The 21,207-nt window shown below is 36.7% G+C and overlaps 2 protein-coding genes across 3 annotated transcripts; both read right to left on the bottom strand.

The window, feature by feature from the left end:
• Window positions 1-3,619: 3,619 nt before the first annotated feature.
• On the bottom strand, window positions 3,620-14,687 carry LOC127652856 (phosphatidylinositol transfer protein beta isoform-like). Its single transcript, XM_052139268.1, has 11 exons — window positions 14,588-14,687; window positions 14,142-14,172; window positions 13,761-13,906; window positions 13,485-13,576; window positions 12,560-12,567; window positions 12,329-12,403; window positions 11,352-11,435; window positions 11,052-11,129; window positions 10,821-10,928; window positions 7,793-7,915; window positions 3,620-4,495 (listed from the first exon to the last, which is right to left on the bottom strand). Exons 1-11 carry the CDS (start codon window positions 14,605-14,607, stop codon window positions 4,448-4,450), a joined length of 813 nt encoding a protein of 270 aa, XP_051995228.1. The 5' UTR covers window positions 14,608-14,687; the 3' UTR covers window positions 3,620-4,447.
• A 2,618-nt stretch (window positions 14,688-17,305) lies between these two features.
• Window positions 17,306-20,366, bottom strand: LOC127652624 (heat shock 70 kDa protein). 2 transcript variants are annotated; one of them, XM_052138870.1, is made up of 2 exons: window positions 20,239-20,366; window positions 17,306-19,647 (listed from the first exon to the last, which is right to left on the bottom strand). In XM_052138870.1, the coding sequence occupies exon 2, from the start codon at window positions 19,617-19,619 to the stop codon at window positions 17,688-17,690; it is 1,932 nt and encodes a 643-aa protein (XP_051994830.1). In that variant the 5' UTR covers window positions 19,620-19,647; window positions 20,239-20,366; the 3' UTR covers window positions 17,306-17,687. The 2 variants fall into 2 exon arrangements, with proteins under 2 accessions (XP_051994830.1, XP_051994831.1); XM_052138871.1 differs by having other exon boundaries at window positions 17,306-19,643; window positions 20,239-20,347.
• Between the last annotated feature and the right edge of the window lie 841 nt (window positions 20,367-21,207).

Below are 21,207 nucleotides of genomic sequence, written 5' to 3'. Positions count from 1 at the left end.
TGTTTAATTAGGACCACTTTAATGTTTTTATTACTGACAAATTTAGAGGATTTAGAGAGTAACGGAAACTTAATTAAAAAAATTATGAGTAGTTAAAATTTAAGCTTAAATTGAGTCAACAATTCTTATTATTTTTTACTATTATTTGAGATAGTGTTTACAGTGTATATATAATGAATGAAATATTGTTCCCTTGCATAATCTACTTGCCATTTACTACGCAAGTTAAGAAAATTAATATTGACTATTTGACTTTAGCTCAAGCTAGCAGACATGTCCTTGAATACAGATACAGATTTGAACAACATGAGAGTATGTATATGATGACAAAATTTTTATTTTGGGCTGAATTATCCCTTAAATGAATCCCATTATAGGCATGCAGGCAGGAGGTTTCACAAAAAGAGTCTAGATGTTGTTGTGAGGAGAATGACCAGTGTGAGACTTTTCAAGTAGAAACAAGAGTTAAGTGCGCTGTAAACACATCAGAGGTGGGGGACTCGAGTTACATGACTTGCTTGAGGTGAGTCATTGACTTGACTTGCTTGTTTTGTCTGCACTGCACTTGAGACTTGACTCAAGACTTGATGGTTAAGACTTGAGACTTGCTTGTGACTTGTTCACCTCTGAAACACAGCATTCTAGAATTTTCAGTTTGATGAAATAGAATGTTCTAAAATAAATCTGAAACATCTGTTCAAGTGAACAACACTAAGTACCATTCCGCATTAGACTAATAATCTCCCACACAAAGATTATTGGCGCTCGTATGGAGCACTAAGGCCTAAAAATGGCATTAATGTTGCGACCTTTGGGAAAAATAATAAAAGAAATACAATCAAATCCTGCTGCCTGCTAATCCTTTTAAACTCACCAGCTGATTTCAAAGAACTCCACAGCACATTTGCTCAACTCACACTTCTCTGGTGAGCCTCTACCACTGCTAAACATCTGCTGCCTGATGAACGTTGCCATAAGCTCACACTCTAAAAATGGCACCATATAATTATCGATCTCCTGACATTTGTAATTATCACGTATCAGCATATCATGTGTTTTGCGTCTAGACAGTTAGTTCAGATGATCTTCCTCTGTGCCAGATGTGCCGCGTGACCCCTTCAAGCCACTGATGATGACGATGAATCTGGGATGGCATGAGGGTGAGTAAATGATGAGAGATTTTTCATTTTTGGGTGAACTATCCCTTTAAGGAAAATTAGCTCTTTTTGTTCAAGTCACAAGGTGTAAAAATTGAAAAAAATTAATTTATTTTTATTGAAGATATATGGAGCAACATAATTTGTGTGAGAAGAAATAATAGAATGTTGTTTTGATTAAAAAACAAATTAAAAGGTGGCCAGGGAGGTTATATTGATACATATTTCAACTTATAAATATTTCAACTTATGCAAAAACTTTTTAGAGTTTTTTAGAGCAAATTAAGATAATCCTTACTCAAAATAACCACTTCAGAAATGGGTTTTATTTGTATAAATTAGGTCATGGACTAGCAGGAAGATTTTATATAAATTTCTATAACTTTTGGCATTTCATAACATCTATCAACAAATGAATCTCTATAGTGAATCAGTAAATGTGAGACAACTTTGAACATTTTTCATAAATCTTTTCGCCCCACTTAAGAAAAACAAAATGTTTTATGGGGGCTTTTTACCCCAAAAATTATCCTTTCACTTACTGAAAGGTTATTAAAAAACTTTTGATTGAATCACCTTGAACAAAACTGAAAATGATACATAAGTATTTTGTCTCAAAATTAATGTGATTTTCATCTGAGACATACATTCTCAACATTTAAAAACAAATTAAATATTACATTAAATGACCTCAAAATCAGACTTTAGACACTGCACGTGATGATTTCGTGGATCAGGAGTATTTTGCAGTGTATAGTGACAAAAATGTGTTTAGGAAATTACTGTGGAAGTATTTGTTGCTGTGTTTTGGGAGAAAATAAAATCAAAAGTGCTTTTTAAGCCCCTTTGTATCTACATATCCACATATGAATTCATATTTTAAATGTACTATTCCAGAAATAATATTATTTTAGAAAAATGTGTAGCCCAAGCAATGTAGGTACTTAAAAGTTATTACCTTAATTGAAAGTCAGTATTCTGATTCAAATAATAAAACATGTTATATATACATTACACCACTTTTTACTTAAAAACTGATTAAATTACAGTAACTAATTACTTTGTCAGATTACACCCAACAAAATAATCAAACTTTCTAGTCAGACTTTAAATAGATTGTGATGAGGAGGAAGGTGTGGCCAGGTCGTGAGGATGCACACCTGGCACTGAGTTGCCCAATCAGTGGGAGAGAAATAAAGGAGGAGCCGGGGACTCAGTTATTAAGAAAATATTACAGTAAGTTATTACAATTGACAATTGTGAATTTCTGGGTCTCAGGAGGATTGATGAACATTATGGGTTGCCTTGTTTCGACTAGAGGGAATGACATATGAGTCAGAGAGCATCATTGGGAGAATCCATAAGGATAAATTACGTAATGCCGACCTGTTTATTTCTTTATTTTTCACATTTAATCCCTCTATGTAGACATCCCTTTCCATATGTTAATTCCTCATTTACTCATCACTCTCTATTTTTCTCTCTGTCTCACACGTTTTTGTGCATTCTGTCCAGTATGTATTTAAAGCATTATATAAACTCTTTTCAGATGATATAAGTCAGTCTTTTGACCTTTTGCACCCATGGCATATGCAGTGCGTGTGAAAGGCCTTGAGAATGACAGTGGAAAGATTTTTGTTTTTTCTTTCTCTTTTTAATTTGATATTTTTTCCATTCTTAATCTTACCAGAATCTTACCTGACATGAATTGCCCTAAATGATACAGATAAAGCTATTAAAACATATATTCTAATAAGCAGCTATATTTTACAATTTGTGATATCAGAGGTTCATTGCTATTTTAATGGACCAGTGATTTTTGGAAAAACATTGCAAAATTGCAGCCTTGGGTTTTTAAGTTGCACAGTTTCACCATGATTATACTAATCTAGGCTATGGAATTTCAAATGTTTTGACTTTCTTGAAATGCCTTGTGAGCATGCTAGTAGACTGAAATTTAGAAGTATGTTCATCTCAGAGCAGTCCTCTGACACATTAGGCCATGTCAAACATGATATCAAATATTTGTCTATGATTTACTGAGCCCACTAAACCTATAATTGTTACAGATTTCAAGATTTAAAAACATCTTCCTGTTAGTCCATGACCTAATTTATATAAATAAAATGCAGCAGTAAAAAGTCCACCCAAATCACTGTTAAATGTGAACTGAAAATGGACGAGAATTATACAGACTGAATGAGATGTCAATGCAAACCCAACCACATGAGCAGTGTTCATATGACCAACCAGATACAGTAAGTGCTATAAATTGCATACAGATGATGTACACAGAATACCTACCAATTATGGATCCAAAAGGAGTATTTTATAAACACACATAAATTAAGGTTGGGTTTATTTTTGCTCTCTCTTTGCAGAAGTCAATCAAAGCCAATTTCTGGTTAATTGGTTTGCCAAATCTTTTTTTATATAAATGGACTCACACACAACTCTTAGTAGTCAATGATGTTTTCTTTTATTTGTTGTTACAGTATTGTAAATTGAACTTCATTCTCCAAAAATTTTGACCGTCCCCATCCAAATGGAGAGGTGTGGCCTGTGGCATGTCAGTCAAAGGTGGGAGGGGTTTGAAGGCTCTTACACTCAAGTTTAAAAATGAAACATTCTCCACTCACAGCTCTCAACAATGACATCCACACTTCAATCAGTGCAGAACCAAACCAAAACCCCACAAATCTAAACCTAAATACCGTTATGCTTTCAAGCTTCTTACAAGTATAACAAGCTTTCTGTTTTCCTGTCATACATTTTCTGACATGATCCTACCTCTTGAGGCATGTTCCCACCAAGATTTTCCAAACAACAAGATAAATTTAACAGAATTAAGTAAATTACCTTTTCATTTATTTATGATCAAAATACATGTATTAAAATTATTCCTCAGGGCTTCGGACTCATTACTCCAATGGCGCACTCAGTAAAAAGCTGATGGTTGCAAAATGAAAAATAAAAACATTAAACAGTTATAACACTTAATTTTAAAAAGAAATGCTGGTATCACTTAATGTATCTTAAGTGAGTCCCAAAACATTTGGCAGCAAATAATGAGGTTTAAAGTCAAACTGCACAACCAATAATACACATGCATACCGTTTACATTCACACGAACATTCACACTTATGGTAATGGACATGTCCTCAGTAAGAAATGACCATTTCCTGTTTGGAAGGGCTTAGTGATGTGGCACGTTGTGATTGGCCATGAGGACTGAAGGAGGTAAAATAAAAAGTAGCCCCTTTTTGTATCTTGCATTCTTCGTTCTCTTCCTAGTCCTCTCCTGCTTTCATCCCCCTCACAGAACCTTGGCTGCGCATCTGAAAATGAAAGATTTTCTATAATAATAATGACATGGAAAAGTACAATAAATCCAGCATTATGCTCCTTATCCACAGAACTATTATTCACCTGTGCATGCTCAAGTTGTTCAACACAACCATGTTATTGGAGTGCACTTTACTATTGGTCACATTGGTTATTTTACTTCAATAAACAAAATCCTAATTTTGAGATGGGTCATCATCTGTAAAGTGTAACTTCACTAATAGCCATTTTGTATTTAACTGTTTAAGCTTGGATGGGCCCCGGAGAATATAAAATAAAAATATTAATAACTACAGTCTTGACAAACAATTTTTTTTATATAGTTTTATAGCATATAATCTCTACTTTACAATGCATATAGACATTATGACAAAACAGAACAAGTGCTTTGAAATTCACAGAAAAAAACTTAATTGTTTTGTTTTGATAATTTATTAAAAATGGCGCATTGTAAATATTATTGTTATCTGTAAAAACATCAAACTGATCAAATAGCCATGTGTCATATGTTGTTGGAAAGCTCTCAAAGAGTAGAATGCATCCTAAAAAATATATAGATTAATAGCCAAGAATAAAGCATAAACATAAGATAAACATAATAAAATCTCATACAGTTGTGGCCAAAAATATTGGCATCCTTGGTAAATATGAGCAAAAGAAGGCTATTAAAACAAATCTGCATTGTTTATCCTTTTGATCTTTCATTTAAAAATTTCACAAAAATCTAACTTTTAATTGAAGTAAAACAATTGAAAGAGGGGAAATATCTCATTATTCCGACATACTCCAAAACACATTGGCCACAATTATTGGCACCACTACAAATTCTTGGGAGTAAAATATATCTGAAGTATATTCCCATTCATATTTTACTTTTTTTAGTGCACCTGGGTGACTAGGAACATGAAATTGTTCAGCCATGACGTCCTGTTTCACAGGGGTATAAATATAAAGTAACACAGGCCAAATTATATAGTAGGTTAGACTAAAGAATATAGTTCTGATGGGCAGCAAAAGGTTGTTGAGCATTACAAAATCTGATGTGACTATAAAAAAATAACCCAAGAATTGAAAATGTCCATTTCCACCATCAGGGCAATAATTAACAAGTTCCAATCAACTGGAGATATTAAGAATCGGCCTGGAAAAGGACATGTGTCTACATTGTCTCCAAGCACAGTGAGGAGGATGGTTCAAGTGACCAAAGAATCTCCAAGGATCACAGCTAGAGAATTGCAGAAAAATATTGGGTCTTGTGGTCAGAAAGTCTAAAAAAAACATTTCAGACATCACCACAAGTTGTTTGGGAGGGTTTCAAGAAAAAAAGCCTCTGCTCTCATCCAACAACAAACTCAAGCATCTTCAGTTTGCCAGACACTACTGAAACTTCAAATGTGACGGGGTTCTATGGTCAGATGAAAAAGAAAAAAGCTTTTTGGCAGCAAACACCAGAGATGGGTTTGGCGCACACAGAGATGAAGAAGTACCCAATGCCCACGGTTAAATGTGGAGCTGGATCTTTAATGTTGTGGGGCTGTTTTTATGTCAGAGTTTATGGACATTTTGTTCAGATACATGGCATACATGGAATCGAAATCTGGCTGCCTACAATGGGCCCTAGTTGGATCTTCCAGCAGGACAATGATCCAAAAAAAACATCAAAATAAACACAACAATGGTTCACTGACCACAAAATCAAGGTTCTTCCATGGCCATCCCAGTTCCTTGACCTGAACCCCATAGAAAACCTGTGGGGTGAACTAAAGAAGAGAGTCCACCAACATGGTACTCTGAATTCGAAGGATCTGGTGAAATTCTGTGTGGAGGAATGGTCTCAGATCCCTTGCCAGGTGTTCTCCAATCTCATTAGGCATTAAAAGAGAAGACTCAGAGCTGTTATCTTGGCAAAGGGAGATTGCAATAAGTATTTAATAAAAGGTTGGCAATAATTATGGCCAATGCGTCTGAGAAAAAAAAAAAAAAATCATAATTGGATATTTCCCTGTTTCAATTGTTTTACTTCAATAAAAGTTTAATTGTGTTTTTTTTTTTCAATGAAAGATCAAAAAGGAAAACAATGCAGTTTTTTTTTCACAGGGTACCAATATTTTTGGCCACAACAGTACCATTACTTAAAGGAGGTTATATATTTAAAATGGGCCCACACACAAATTAATCAGATACATAGATCATTAGAAAATCTACACAAAGCATAATGTGCACACTCACATAATGTGCTATCTGGCTAAAAACACGTCAGCTTTCCTTGATCAGATGACATTACTGGAAATGCTGCAACGTCATATGCTAAACCAATCAGATTGGGTTCAGATTGCTCCAACTAATGGTGATAGTCCTCCATATTTGGGCAGAGTCATGTGATCAATCATTCTAATTACTTGTGGCCACCAGGAGATGGTGCCAAGTACATGACACAGACTAAATGATGACTCAAATGGTACAGAATGAAACTCATTCTGTGAAATGTCATGACTAAAATCATGTCTGCATGCTATGCAAACCTTAAGTCATGGTAGTGTTTGCATGTGTAATTAGTTATTATGTACCATTTTATGTTTTATTTGTTTGGAGAGGCTTTACTTGGAGATGTTTTCGGACACTAATATAAATTAGTTTTGTAATGCTATAACTTTTGATTGCTTTGTCGTTTCAACAAATATTTTACTCAGTTACAGGTGATATGACTGGGAACCAAACAAACAAACCTTTCAGAGCCACCTTATTTACACCCTGAGGTATATAATGTCAAATCAGAAAAATATATATTTTTTTTTTTACATTTTTGGCTTAAGTTTTTTTTTTTTCTATTTCTCAGCAGTTTCTTAGGCTGAGAGTATCAAAATGTATCATAATCTGTAAAGCTCCATGTTGTTGTTTTTTTTAGGTGTTTTTTTTTTTAATCTAGTTTAATGATAAAGTCTAGCTTTTAATTTTGGGTATGCCACTGAAACAGAAAATCACCTTCAGAGCTTAAAGGGTTAAGTTATAATCTACAATGCATAAATAGCATCACTTTAAACTGCAATGTCAATAATAGTACAATTAAGTTGGTCAGCCCACAGGTGGCACTACTGTAGCCCACAGGTGCACCTTCCTACTCTCTGAAGTTGGGGTATTATTTCAAATATGAAAGTTCCCTAAACTGCTGTTAATAAAATATCTGCAACTGTAGAACAATCAACAAAATCAAATTTTGGAACTCTTTTCTTGCCCAGAATTCAGTTGCTAAGTGCCGGTCTGAGACACATGGTATCTATAGTAATGGTTACCTGGTCCAGCTCTCTCTGTGTCTCCTCCTCCATCCTGCGGATGTCATCCATAGTGAGGTCCACCCAGCGGTCAAGCCAACAAAAGAGCTGCCGGTGGAAATTAGTGAAGAGCCTTTTCTCTTGCTACTCAGAGAGACAGAGAGACGAGAGAGAGAGAGAGAGAGAGAGAGAGAGAGAGAGAGAGAGATGGGATTTGTGTTCCTATAAGTAAACCTGTTTCACAACAACAGCATGAACAAGGACCAGTTAAGAAATTACTTCAGTTGTCAAATCCTTATGTACAAAAATATCTCAAACCAGAATAAAAGAGTTTTCACTAAAATCAAGAGCACAATAGAAGACTGAAACTTGTCGCCCTGGGCACATTTAAAAACAGTCTCGTTTCCTGTCTGTGCACACACTACACAACTGATCGCAGAGCAAGTACATTAATTACTAGATCATTCTCCTCACAGACTGAAGCTCTGATCCCAAAATGTGTTCTTAAAAACATATATAGCAACAGAAGAGTTTATTTTTGACAACATTCAATCAAATAACATGGAGTAATAGCTTGTGGTCAATAAATGCAATGACTGGGGAGATATGGTAGCAGTTGGATGTTTTATTTTATATGTATGAATTTCTTTTGGCTCTTGCTTCCAAGTGCATTGCTCTCTCCTCTTGTCCTTTTTCACAAAGTTGTTGGCTATTGGTCATTGCTGCTCTGTCGTGCATCAGGATATTGCGCACATTAGAGGTAATTTAATCAGTTCAGACAGTTACTTTTAGAAATAATCTATGCTGATAAAAACAATTAACAACAACTATGTTTACATAGACACCATAAAGCAGCTTATTGTGAGAAAGCATGTTATTGCGAGAAAGCAGTGTTCTGGTTTACATGCACTGTATAAGCAGTGTACTCTTTACTCCCGTATACATGTGGCTTAGTCAGTAAGCAGCTTTCTTCACAGCAACGCTTGTGTAAATAACAAACATGGCATCTGAGAAAGACTTTGCTATTTTATTCTGCATTACTTCAGTTTATTTCCAGATATTCCAAAGTTGTTGCTGTGTTTGTTTTCTTAACTTTCTTTAGCGACATGCAGCGGAATTGCACTGCAGTAGTGGGGTTTCCCTCTTATGTAAAACTCTGGGATTCCACCAATGTTCTAGCGCATATATGCGGACGTAAGGGACCGTCGATATTTTCCATTGGCGTGTATAAATGGGTATAGTTTATAGTACATGTGCTTTTCTCACTGTACTCCCAGAAATTTTGAATTCTTTCCGCTGTGAGGAATTGTTGTTGGGCTCCATCATATGACGTTTGTTCTTCAGTCTGTTCACGCACATGCGCACTCTTCAAACACACATAAGAAGGCTGCTTATGTGTTTACATGGCCACATCAAGCCACGTTCTCAAGAAACCTGTTTGTGTTTAACCACTTTCTCTTAATCCCTTAAGCCGTGTAAAGAAAGCAGCGTTCTTGTTTACACGTTTTTTCAGAACATGCTTTATGCAAGACACCGTTTTCTTAAGTGCATGTAAACGTGGTCACTGACACCTCGTGGAGATATGCTGAAACTAAAACTTTCATCATTGTCAATATTCATCCATATTTTCATATATTTATCCTCACTTCAATGCATTTATTTGTATTTTGACTGGATAATCGAGTGTTCTAAATTAAAACCAAGTACAAGCAAACACACCCCGTCAGCACATACATTGTGTCAATACATGTGTTAATTTTGTGTGATTAATTATATAAAAAAATAAAGTGTTAAAGAAATTAACACAATTTAATCATGTACATAAATTCTGTGATAAAATATGGGTTTTCCAACCATAACCAGACCAGTGGGCACGATCTTCCAATGTTCATTACGTGCTTGAATCATTTGTGGAGGCGATGACATCAAGCGACACAGACTTTAAGCTTGAAATACATCCATTTTTGCAACCTGTGTGTTTAGTTTGCAGCTGGCTCAACAAATCTCACAAGCAGTGCAGCCACAGAATTAGAACCGTTTACTGAGGAAGCATAACAGGTGGGCGAAACACAACAGAATACACGAATCTTGAGACATCTTGAGTTTCTACTACTTTTATCTTGACAGAGTATCCTAAAAATGTGGCATTTATGATGAATACCAATGAGAACTACACACAAACAGATTGCGTTCAACTGTAGGTTTGTTCAATGATATGAGAATAAAACAAAATATATTGAGTTCTTTGTATTGTCTAATCAATGCTTTATTCATCTGCCACAATAATGCAATTTATTTCTGAATTTTAACCCGTATTATATATTTATTATAGAAATTACACATATTACATTTATAAATATTTTAATTATTATGCATTAATAAATAAATAAAAATTGCAGGCCATTCTCAGCAAATAATGATGTATGCGATTAATTAAAATTAATGAATTGGCATGTCATGTAATTAATTCAATTAGAAAAATATCGATTGGCAGACCTAATCTTGCTAATAATAAAAAAAAACGTATTCCTCATACGGTGAAATATCTGGGCTTGTTTATAGTTAAAAGTCCTGCCTTATGCACCAAATGTTCACTTTTTTCTGGTAAGTATTAGGATTTTTGTTGCACAATCAACTGCATCTGGGATTTTATTGATTTTGGACTTTTGATATACCTTTTTACATTCTAGAAATTGATTTAAAAAACTAACCAGGTCAAGAGCAGGTCAACATAGAAAATGTATATATAAATCACATTTCTGCTAAACTTAAAAGTGGATCCACAAACATTGGCCGATGTTGACCTTTTCCACCAGCCAAGTTATCGGCAAAATCTACTATCGGTCGACCTCTAGCGCACATCTGATGACCGATCGGCCACATTTCAAACTGGTTTGAAATCTGCCATAGTGTCTGCGAATCAGAACATGTCCCACACTAGAAGATCGTTGGAGACAGGCACATGCTACAATCGGCACTTCTTGTTGCAGACTAGTTGCAAAGCTTAAAGAGCCATAAAGTATTATAAGCCAGGGCACTACTGGATTACCTTATGAATAAAGTTCTCCACACGCCCCTGCAGACCCCACCAGCGAAAATGAACCGTCACCAGCTTATACGCCGTCATGTAGGGACAATTACCGTTATGAAGCTCTTTCTACAAGAAACAGAGAGTTAAAAACTGTGCATAGAAGTTTTTATATCGATTATCACAGTAAACACTGCATTTCAGAATGCATGGACATATATATGTGTGTGTGTGTGTGGTGATCATGTTTACCTCCCATTCAGGCCCCAGAGGTCCTCTCCCAGTTTTCTCTGAGTGGAAGACAGCAGGGTCCTCTTCTGGTTTATAGTCCTGTAACCCAGATTGATAGAGAGATGAATAGAGTGGATATGGAGGGATAAAGGAATAGAATAGAATAGAATATATGGGTGGGATAGAAAGGAAGAGGAGTGATATTGAAGCAAAATAGCAGGTCAACATAGAAAATGTATATATAATCACATTTCTGCTAAACTTGAAAGTGGATCCACAAACATTTCACACAAAGACACTAATGTTATTTTTTCCACTCACCACATCATCCACCTGAGAACGATCTGCTATATCGATTGGCACTATCTCTGTCTCTTCCCACTCCTCAGGAGGGAGACCATGAGGCTGCATGAGAGGAAGATGGCAACATTAGATTACAGACAATACAGTTGTCCTTCTGGCAATTAATGATGCAAAATTATGCAATAAGTCTGCAATAATAATAATGTCTCAATTCAAATAAAAGTCAAAGTATACTTAAGTTGTCCACAAGTATGACATTTACATCATCATTTACTCACCCTCATGTCGTTACAAACCTGTATGGCTTTATTTTCTCACACAGAACATAAAAGGAAAAATGCTGAAGCTACTCTTTCCCATACAATGAAAGTGAATTAGGCTAACTTTCTGTCTCCTTTTGTGTTCCATGGAAGAAATAAGGTTATATCCACCATATTTTTCAACGTGGAAGTAAGCTGCGGCTGCATTTCCGGCAAGTGTGACAACGTTCCACTGTTACTGGCCGCAATGTAAATAACAAGGATTAGTATCGGCAGCAGATTTCTGCTCTCTCTTGGTTGTGAAAGGTATGTGGAAGCCATGATAGACAGAGCTGCTGGGGACTGTCCGCATCAGCGCATGTGATAAAATGATGGCAAAATGCGAAAAAAGGTCAAATGATATGCACTCCAAAATAGTGTTTATGAAAATAATAATAAATTATAATAATGCGATCACATGTATTGCCAGCCTACAATATTAAGCAGTATAAATGAGTATTTTTTAATAGCTGAAATGGCTTGAGGTGGCTTATACCAGAAGAGGTCCACATTCTAGGCGGATAATGGTGGCACCGCAGTTTCACTGAAAAATAAGGTGGATATGTTTGAAACAACAAGCACGTCTGTGTGTGTGTGTGGGGTGGGGGGTTATGACATAATCCCTTTAATTTTCACTTTGAGTTATTTGGTATCACATATCTAAGAGCAGATGAACCATGTATATATTACACTCACATTCTCAGTTGTTCCCATGTCTGGTTTATGCCAGGTTTCAATCTTAATGAAGAAGTCATCTTTCATGTACTCATTCTGAAAAGCAAATGGCACAAAAGTTTTAGCATATTCCAGGGGAATGTTTAGGTAATTTTACTCAACAGTGAGCAATGCTGACAAAACCCTGTGATTCAGCAAGTATGACCTGGGAGTATCATGTCAATAGTATGATGATTTCAAAGATACACTTACTGTAACAACTAGGATGTTCCAAATTCAATTCAGTGTAGGAGAGAAAAGAAAAGATGGATAATAGGTAAGGTATATTGCTTGTATCACAGAAGACACAATTCATATAATACACAAGTAAAAAATAAGGTAACATTTCAAAACAAACTTAAAGACGTTTCACACGGCCCTTAATGTTTTTAACCCTGTTTTAAAGGAATATTCTGGGTTCAATACAAGTTAAGCTTAATTGACAGCATTTGTGGCATAACATTGATTACCATAAACATTTATTTCGACTTGCCTCTCCTTTTTTTAAAAAACAAAAAGAAGCAAAAATCTGGGTAACAGTGAGGCACTGACAATGGAAGTGAACAAGGCCAATCCGTAAACATCAAAATACTCTCTGTTTCAAAAGTATAGTAACAAGACATATATAATATGCACATTGATATGATTTTAGTGTGATAAAATCACTTACTAACCTTTTCTGTGTACAGTTATAGCCAATTTTACAACTTTGTTGCATGATGATGTAACGTCAACAAACCCTAAAACGACTGTAAAAACAATGATATAAACAAATGTACAGCTCAATAATACATGAGTTTTAACAGAAGAATTAATGCAAGTGCTTTTATAAAATTATAAACTTTCCGCCTTCTAACCCTCCAGAAATTGGCCCATTCATTCCAATGTAAGTGTCTCACTGCAACCCCAATTTTTGCATTTTTATTTTTACAGAAAAGGAGGAACGAGTCAAAACAAATGTTGTGGTTATCAACATTATGCCACAAATGCTGACGATTGAGCTTACCTTGTATTGACCCTGGAATATTCCTTTAATTAATAACCCAGGGTAATAAAGTATGAACAGTGTGATATGGAACAAGATAAACCAGGAACACGGTAAATACCACACTCGCACAGGTAACTAATGTGTACTAACTAGTGCGACAGTAGGGATAGGCGTTCCAGGCTTTCTCGTGAAAAACCAGGGCTCCTTCAGGTGCGAACATCTGAATAAAACCAGGAACCTTGCTGTAAAAGACGTATAAATATAAAAAGGGTTCCATATATCACAAAATATCACTAGAATAGTAGGTAGGTATCACTATATGTAGGTATATTTAACTACAAATCACCAATTAATAGTAGAAGTCCTTGCTAGAAGTTTCTGGTTTACATACTTTTTGCTGACCAATACAAAAACAAATGCACTCACCTGTGTATGTGGTAAATCTTGTGGGTGTACTGGCCCTTCTCCCCATCTTTCTCGTAAGGTTCATTTCGGAGGACCTCGATTCCTTCTCCTCCCCCTGTGTTATTCTTACTGGCCTCTGCAACCGAGTACAGTTGGCCAACCTGGTACTGGGAGGGGGTTGAGGGGTGTTACATAAGTAACAAATGGCAACTGTCCGCTAGTTCAACGCACAATAAAGACAAACAATGCAACGCAGAAAAGTAGAATGTTGACATTAAACTGACAAACGGCGTGAATGGAACTGTCTGTCTCAATATTTGTTCAAGCAATAACAGAAATACATAGAAAATCACAGAAGACATAGCAGCCGGTTAATGTAGTAGTGGTGAATTTTGGTCTTACCTCTTCTACTGAACATGGCAACAGCACCTGGCTGAAAAAAGAAGTAAACAGAGGGGTTACAAAGCAATATGACAATTAATAAAAGACGTGTAGCATTTATTCTCTGATATTGTTTGTGACACCGCATTATAACGGGCGTGTCGTTAGCTGGTCCCGTTTTTTTCCCGCGATAAACCAGCTCTTTACCATCCAACCGAGCCTGAACGGAGCTCTTATTAAATATGCATCGTATCATGCATGTCTGAATAGCGGTGCTGCTGGGGGAGCGACATATAAAACACACCAATACTGGATCGGGAAGGCTAAGCGGCTAGCGCCGAGCAGCAAATCCCAAATCACGGGCTTAAAATCCCCCGTTTAATATGCCATATGTGAATATACGTAAAAGACGGCAGCGGCATGCTGTCGAATATAAAGCGTAATTAAAATCTGTAAAAGCCACTCACTATTGCTTGACGAGTACCATCCCGAATCTGGACAGAACGGTACATTCAACAACAGATTGCGGTCGCCGGAAATGAGTCCTGACGCGTCATCAGTGGAGAGGGGTGCGAGGAGGACACACAGGGGTCTGGGGAGAGAGACCATGATGGAAAGGGAATTTCCATGAGACTTTATAAGACTTTTCTCCTTTAATCACATGTTTAAATACATCTCCAAATAAACTATGATAAGAAAATATTTATAATTAGTTATAGTACACCGCATCTCTCACAAAGAGATGGACCTCAGCTGCACGAGACAAATTGATTTCATTTATCTATGTATAGTGCACAAAACTGAGACTGCTTTGTAATTTCCAAAATGTTCCATTCAATTATGACATATTTGATGCATTTCTGTTCAACCGAAACCTTAAAAAGAGAGATCGCCCAAAATATTTAATTCTGCCATCACTTACCCTCTGTTGTTCCAAGTCCATTTTACTTTCTTTCTTCTATGGAATATGAAATGTGATGTTCGCAGAATGACAGCCTTGGTCGTCATTGGCTTTCATTGTATGGGGGGGATGCAATGAAAATGAATTGTGATTGAAGTTGTCAGTCTCTAAACTTCTGCCTTACATCTCATTCCACAAAGGAAAGAAAGTATTTTGAGTTTGGAACAACATGATGATAAATTATGACAGACTTTTCATTTTGGGTGAACAATACGTTTATTTAGTTAGCACCCCAACTGTTAAAAACGTCTCAAATGCACTTTGGGATCAATAGATTTTTCATTTATTTTTATGTTATGGAAGCAATCAAGTCTTTATAGCCTACTGTATGTTTACTCCTTTTATGTTTCACTCTTAAGCATGCATAAAATGGTCCTTATTTTTTTAAACGATCAGAAGATTCAGAACTAGATTGATGTATTATGCACTGCCTGGCCAACAAATAAAAGTAACTCTTAAGTTTCGTTGGACCGCCTTTAGCTTTGATTATGGTGTAAATTCATCGTGGCATTGTTTCGACAACCTTATGCAACGTCACAACATTTATTTCCGTCCAGAGTTACAATAATTTTTGGCAGAGATCTTGTATTGATGATGGAGTGTCGAACCACTCCTTAAAGTCTTCTCCAGCACATCCCGAAAACTTTCAGTGGGACTCTGAAAATGATTCCTCATGCACTCTGAACCACTCTTTCACAATTTGAGCTCGATGAATCGTGGCATTTTTGTCCTGGAATATGCCCATGCTGTCAGGGAAGAAAAAACTACATTGATGGTATAACCTGGTCATTCAGTACATTCAGGTAGTCAACTGACTTTGTTTTATTGCCGCATAACGTTGCTGATCCTAGACCTGACCAATTGAAGCAACCCCAGATCATAACACTACCTCCAGAAGCTTGTACTGTGGGCACTATGTGTGACAGATGCATTGTTTCATGCGCTTCCTTTCTTACACTGAGGTGCCCATCACTTTGGAATAGCGTAAACCTGGACTCATCAGACCACGTGACCTTTTTACATTGCTCCACATTTCAATCTTTATTCTCCCTAGCAAATTGAATTGGGTTTTCTGATTATTTCTAGTGGCCACACAGCTGTTTATTCCAATCCTGTAAATTCTCGTCGCATTGTGCATGTGGAAATGCTCTTACTTTCACTATTAAACATAGCCATGAGTTCTACTGTTGATTTTTTTATTATGTGACTTCAAGTGTTTTAGTGATCTCCAATCACGATCATTCAAGATTTTTTTCCGACCACATTTCTTCTGTGAAGCTGATGTGGTTCACCACTATCCTTCCAGGTATTAATAATGTGTTAGGCAGTTCTTAACCCAATTTCAGTAATTTCAGCAATCTCCTTGGTTGATTTCTTTGCTTGATGCAGGCTAATAATTTTCCCCTTATGAAACACATTGGCTGGGTTCGAAATTACATGCTACCATAGAGTAGTATGGGTAATATGCCATTACAAACTCAGCCAGTAACATAATTTTCACCACCACAGAATACGTCTTCAGGCATGTTTGTTTAAATGAGAAGCTATACACTACATCAGTTGGGGTTAAAAGAATTATCGCCAGCTGAAACATATGAATTACTGCAATAATTATCCAATTATAGGCTCTTAAGTATCTACTTATTTAAATCCAAATGGTGCCTTTTTTTGGCCAGGCAGTGTATATGAAATGTTTGAAAAACATGTTGATCAAGTACTTTCTACTATAGATTTAACAAGTTAAAAAAAAAAAAGAAATACACACAGCAGTCTATTGTAACAATTAAGAATATTGTTGTGCTTAATTTTTAATTTCGTTTAAATTTTTGATTCTCTATTGGTCATTTCCAGTTTAGTTTTTATTAGTTTGTAGTTACAGTTTAGTTAATTTTTTTATTTTGTTTTAGTGTTTTATGGCTGCCAAAGCTAAAACATTTACTTATATCATTACTTGCTTAATGTCACTAAATTCTCAGGGCAGTCTTGCGTTACCGCTATCTAAAAGCATTTTATGTCTAATCAGGTGGATTTGAAATGTTTCTAATTTTATAATATGCTGTATAAAAAAACTAAATTAATTCAAGGGCATTTTTTATTTTAGTTAGTTTAGTGTTATGACATTTTTTTATGTTTATTTCAGTTAACAAAAATGTATTCATTAAGAAAAACAACACTGGTAACAATTAACAAGTTTAATTTTCAATAGTTTATTTTAAATGTTCAGAGTCAACTCATGAAACATATTATGAACCCTTTCAGGTATGGAATAAGGCACAATGAATTATATGGCTGCACATAAATGCAAAACAAAATATATGTGGGGAAAAAACTCTTAACATGCAGATGACGTACAAACTAACATTAAGATTCTGACATCATAACATTTCAACATCTACTTTAACACAATGCATTTCTAACAGAAAAGCATATTCCATATGCAATATTTAAACTGCAGTACTGGCAAATTTACAATATATTCAGTGCAAATTAAAAAAAAATGTAAAAAAAATTGTATGCTTCACAAAAATGTCAATCAACAAAAAATTTGGCAACCTTAACCACAAAGAAACCAAACCAAAAAAACAATCACATTTCTTATTTCATAACTAATCCACTTCCTCAATAGTGGGCCCCTGGGAACTGGGCCCTGAGCTGGCACGTGTCTGAGCACCACAGCTTCCAGTTGGCATTCCCCCCTGGTACAGCTTAGTGATGATTGGGTTGCACACTTTTTCAAGTTCCTTCAGCTGATGCTCATACTCCTCCTTATCAGCCAGCTGGTTTTTCTCCAGCCAGTTAATGGCCTGGTTGCACTTTTCAATAACTTGCTTCTTGTCATCTTCGCTGATCTTGCCTTTCACGTTCTCATCTTCTACACTGTTCTTCATGTTGAAAGCATAAGACTCCAAGGAGTTCTTTGCAGCAATCTTCTCTCTCTGGAGGTCATCTTCTGCTTTGTATTTGTCTGCTTCCTGCACCATTCTCTCAATCTCCTCCTTGCTCAGTCTGCCTTTGTCATTGGTGATAGTAATCTTGTTCTCTTTGCCAGTGCTTTTGTCCACTGCTGACACATTTAGGATACCATTGGCATCAATGTCAAAGGTCACTTCAATCTGAGGGACTCCACGTGGTGCTGGTGGAATTCCAGAGAGCTCAAACTTCCCTAACAGGTTGTTGTCTTTTGTCATGGCTCTCTCTCCCTCATACACCTGGATCAGGACACCGGGCTGGTTGTCGGAGTAGGTGGTGAATGTCTGGGTCTGTTTGGTAGGAATGGTTGTGTTACGTTTGATGAGGGCAGTCATGACTCCACCAGCTGTCTCAATGCCCAGGGATAGTGGAGCCACATCCAACAGCAACAGATCCTGGACGTTTCCAGATGTGTCACCCATGAGGATGGCGGCTTGCACTGCAGCACCATAAGCCACTGCCTCATCTGGGTTGATGCTCTTGTTCAGTTCCCTGCCATTGAAGAAATCCTGCAGAAGTTTCTGGATCTTAGGGATTCTTGTGGAACCACCAACCAAAACGATGTCATGAATCTGAGACTTGTCCATCTTGGCATCTCTCAAGGCTTTCTCCACAGGCTCAAGAGTTCCCCTGAAGAGGTCTGAGCACATTTCTTCAAACCGTGCTCTGGTGATGGATGTGTAGAAGTCAATGCCGTCATACAGGGAGTCGATCTCAATGCTTGCCTGAGAGCTGGAGGAGAGTGTTCTCTTGGCTCTCTCACAAGCGGTACGCAGCCTCCTCAGGGCCCTCTTGTTCTGACTGATGTCCTTCTTGTGTTTCCTCTTGAACTCATCAACAAAGTGATTCACCATGCGGTTGTCAAAGTCCTCCCCACCCAGATGGGTGTCTCCAGCTGTGGCCTTCACCTCAAAGATGCCATCTTCAATGGTCAAGATGGACACATCAAAGGTTCCTCCACCCAAGTCAAAAATCAGGACGTTGCGCTCTGAAGCTTTGCCTTTATCAAGTCCATAGGCAATGGCTGCAGCTGTGGGCTCATTGATAATTCTGAGGACATTCAGACCAGCAATCACTCCAGCATCTTTAGTTGCTTGCCTCTGGGAGTCATTGAAATATGCAGGAACTGTGATTACTGCATTCGTAACCTTTTGTCCCAGGTAAGCCTCTGCAATCTCCTTCATCTTCACCAGGACCATAGAGGAGATTTCCTCAGGATAGAATGACTTGGTCTCTCCTTTGTAGTCAACTTTGACCTTTGGTTTTCCACCATCACTGATGACTTGAAAGGACCAGTGTTTCATGTCAGACTGGACAACTGGATCATCAAACTTCCTGCCGATCAGCCGCTTTGCATCAAATACAGTGTTGTTAGGGTTCATGGCCACCTGATTTTTAGCTGCATCTCCAATGAGCCTCTCTGTGTCTGTGAAGGCAACATAGCTGGGTGTTGTTCTGTTTCCCTGGTCATTGGCGATGATCTCCACTTTTCCATGCTGAAACACCCCCACACAAGAGTAGGTGGTGCCCAGATCAATTCCAATAGCAACTCCTTTTGCAGATGACATCTTTGTTTTACAGGTTGTTAACAGCTGTCTAAACCAAAAGAGAAACAAACTACATTTTTGTTTCAAAATCAAATTTCTAGGCAAAAACATAGAAAAGGAGAACAACAAACAATAATAGTATTCTATATTAATAGACATGAAGCAGTCCCAGTAATGACAGAGACTGGCTAGAACAACTAACTTAGCTGCACATCTTAAAAACATTAGCCCCTTTCACACATAAAACCAGGTAAATTACAGGAAAATTGTTGGGTTGCTTTTATTGGTACATGTACCACATGTGCTGTTCACACATACCATCAATATGAAAATGTATAATACAACTTCTCAGTAAGGGAAATTGCCATAGCAACATTTACCAGTATTTTCAAAAAGGTCCTGTTCACACATGATCTCATAACTGAAAAATGCTGTACATTTTCTGGAAAAGGCTGGATGTGTGAAATGGGCTATAATTGGCTAACTTTACGTATTAATACAGTTTGCCATTTAACTTCATCTTATTGCCTTTACAAAACGATTTGAAATGATTAATATTATACCTATTTAGTTTATTAAATAGTAAATGTAAAAGTAAACGGAGATGATATAAGACTGAAAACATTTATAAATGTCATACCGTTGTGCAGTTCCGTGGTTTCTTCCTCAGATTTAGTTTTATTTCTTCCGAAAAAGCGTCGTGACTTGTATTCTCTTCCCTGTAACTAAAGTCAGCTCTGTGGGAGAACTCTTGATGTTCTCAGCCTGCTCTTCTGTTTAAATACAGAACCAACGCAACAGCTTTGCTTGCATTTTCTGAACGGTTCTCGAACACTCGTGCAGAGTTGACCAATGAAAAGGCAGAAAGCACGGAAAGCTCCGCCCATGGTTGCTGTCGAAGCCCATAAGAAGCTTCGCTCGCTTTCTGGATTGTTCGCTCAGAAACGGAGCGATTACTGGAAGGTTCTTATAAAACTTTTGTAAACAGCAAGTCATTCATGCCTGGATTTTTAGCATGTTTAACCCTTGTGCGTCAATAAAAAAAGTTACTCGGAGGTCTTTCAACTGCCATAATAATATTATATATTAATATTATTTTCCACTTTCAGTGTTATTTTTTTTTAACCAACATCATTCCTGATCATAACTACCAAATATTCATTTTCAGGATTTTAGTTTTTAGATTCAGTTGTTTGTTATGGGGGGCACAAAAATTATGGGAAATTATTTCCCATATACTAAATGCTATGGGGAATAATTTTGTGTGTGTGTGTGTGTGTGTGTGTGTGTGTGTGTGTGTGTGTGTGTGTGTGTGTGTGTGTGTGTGTGTGATTATCACAGTCTGGAATATGTAAATGATTAGCAACAACGCTGATTTTGATGCATTATTGTTTTTTTGTGCAGTCAGATAAAAAAAATTCAATAAAAAACAACTTGCACACCTCAGGACAAAAATGTCCACGTCAAAGAAACTGCCATAAAAATATTATATATTAATGTTATTTTTCACTTTCACTGACCAACATCAGTCCTGATCATATCTACCAAATATTCATTAATGGTCAGGGTTTTAACCCTATAAATGCCTGTTTGTTTACATAATGCCACT

This window comes from Xyrauchen texanus, chromosome 12 (assembly GCF_025860055.1).
Source record: "Xyrauchen texanus isolate HMW12.3.18 chromosome 12, RBS_HiC_50CHRs, whole genome shotgun sequence".
NCBI lineage: Eukaryota > Metazoa > Chordata > Actinopteri > Cypriniformes > Catostomidae > Xyrauchen > Xyrauchen texanus.
This window is presented reverse-complemented; position numbering and strand designations above follow the sequence as displayed.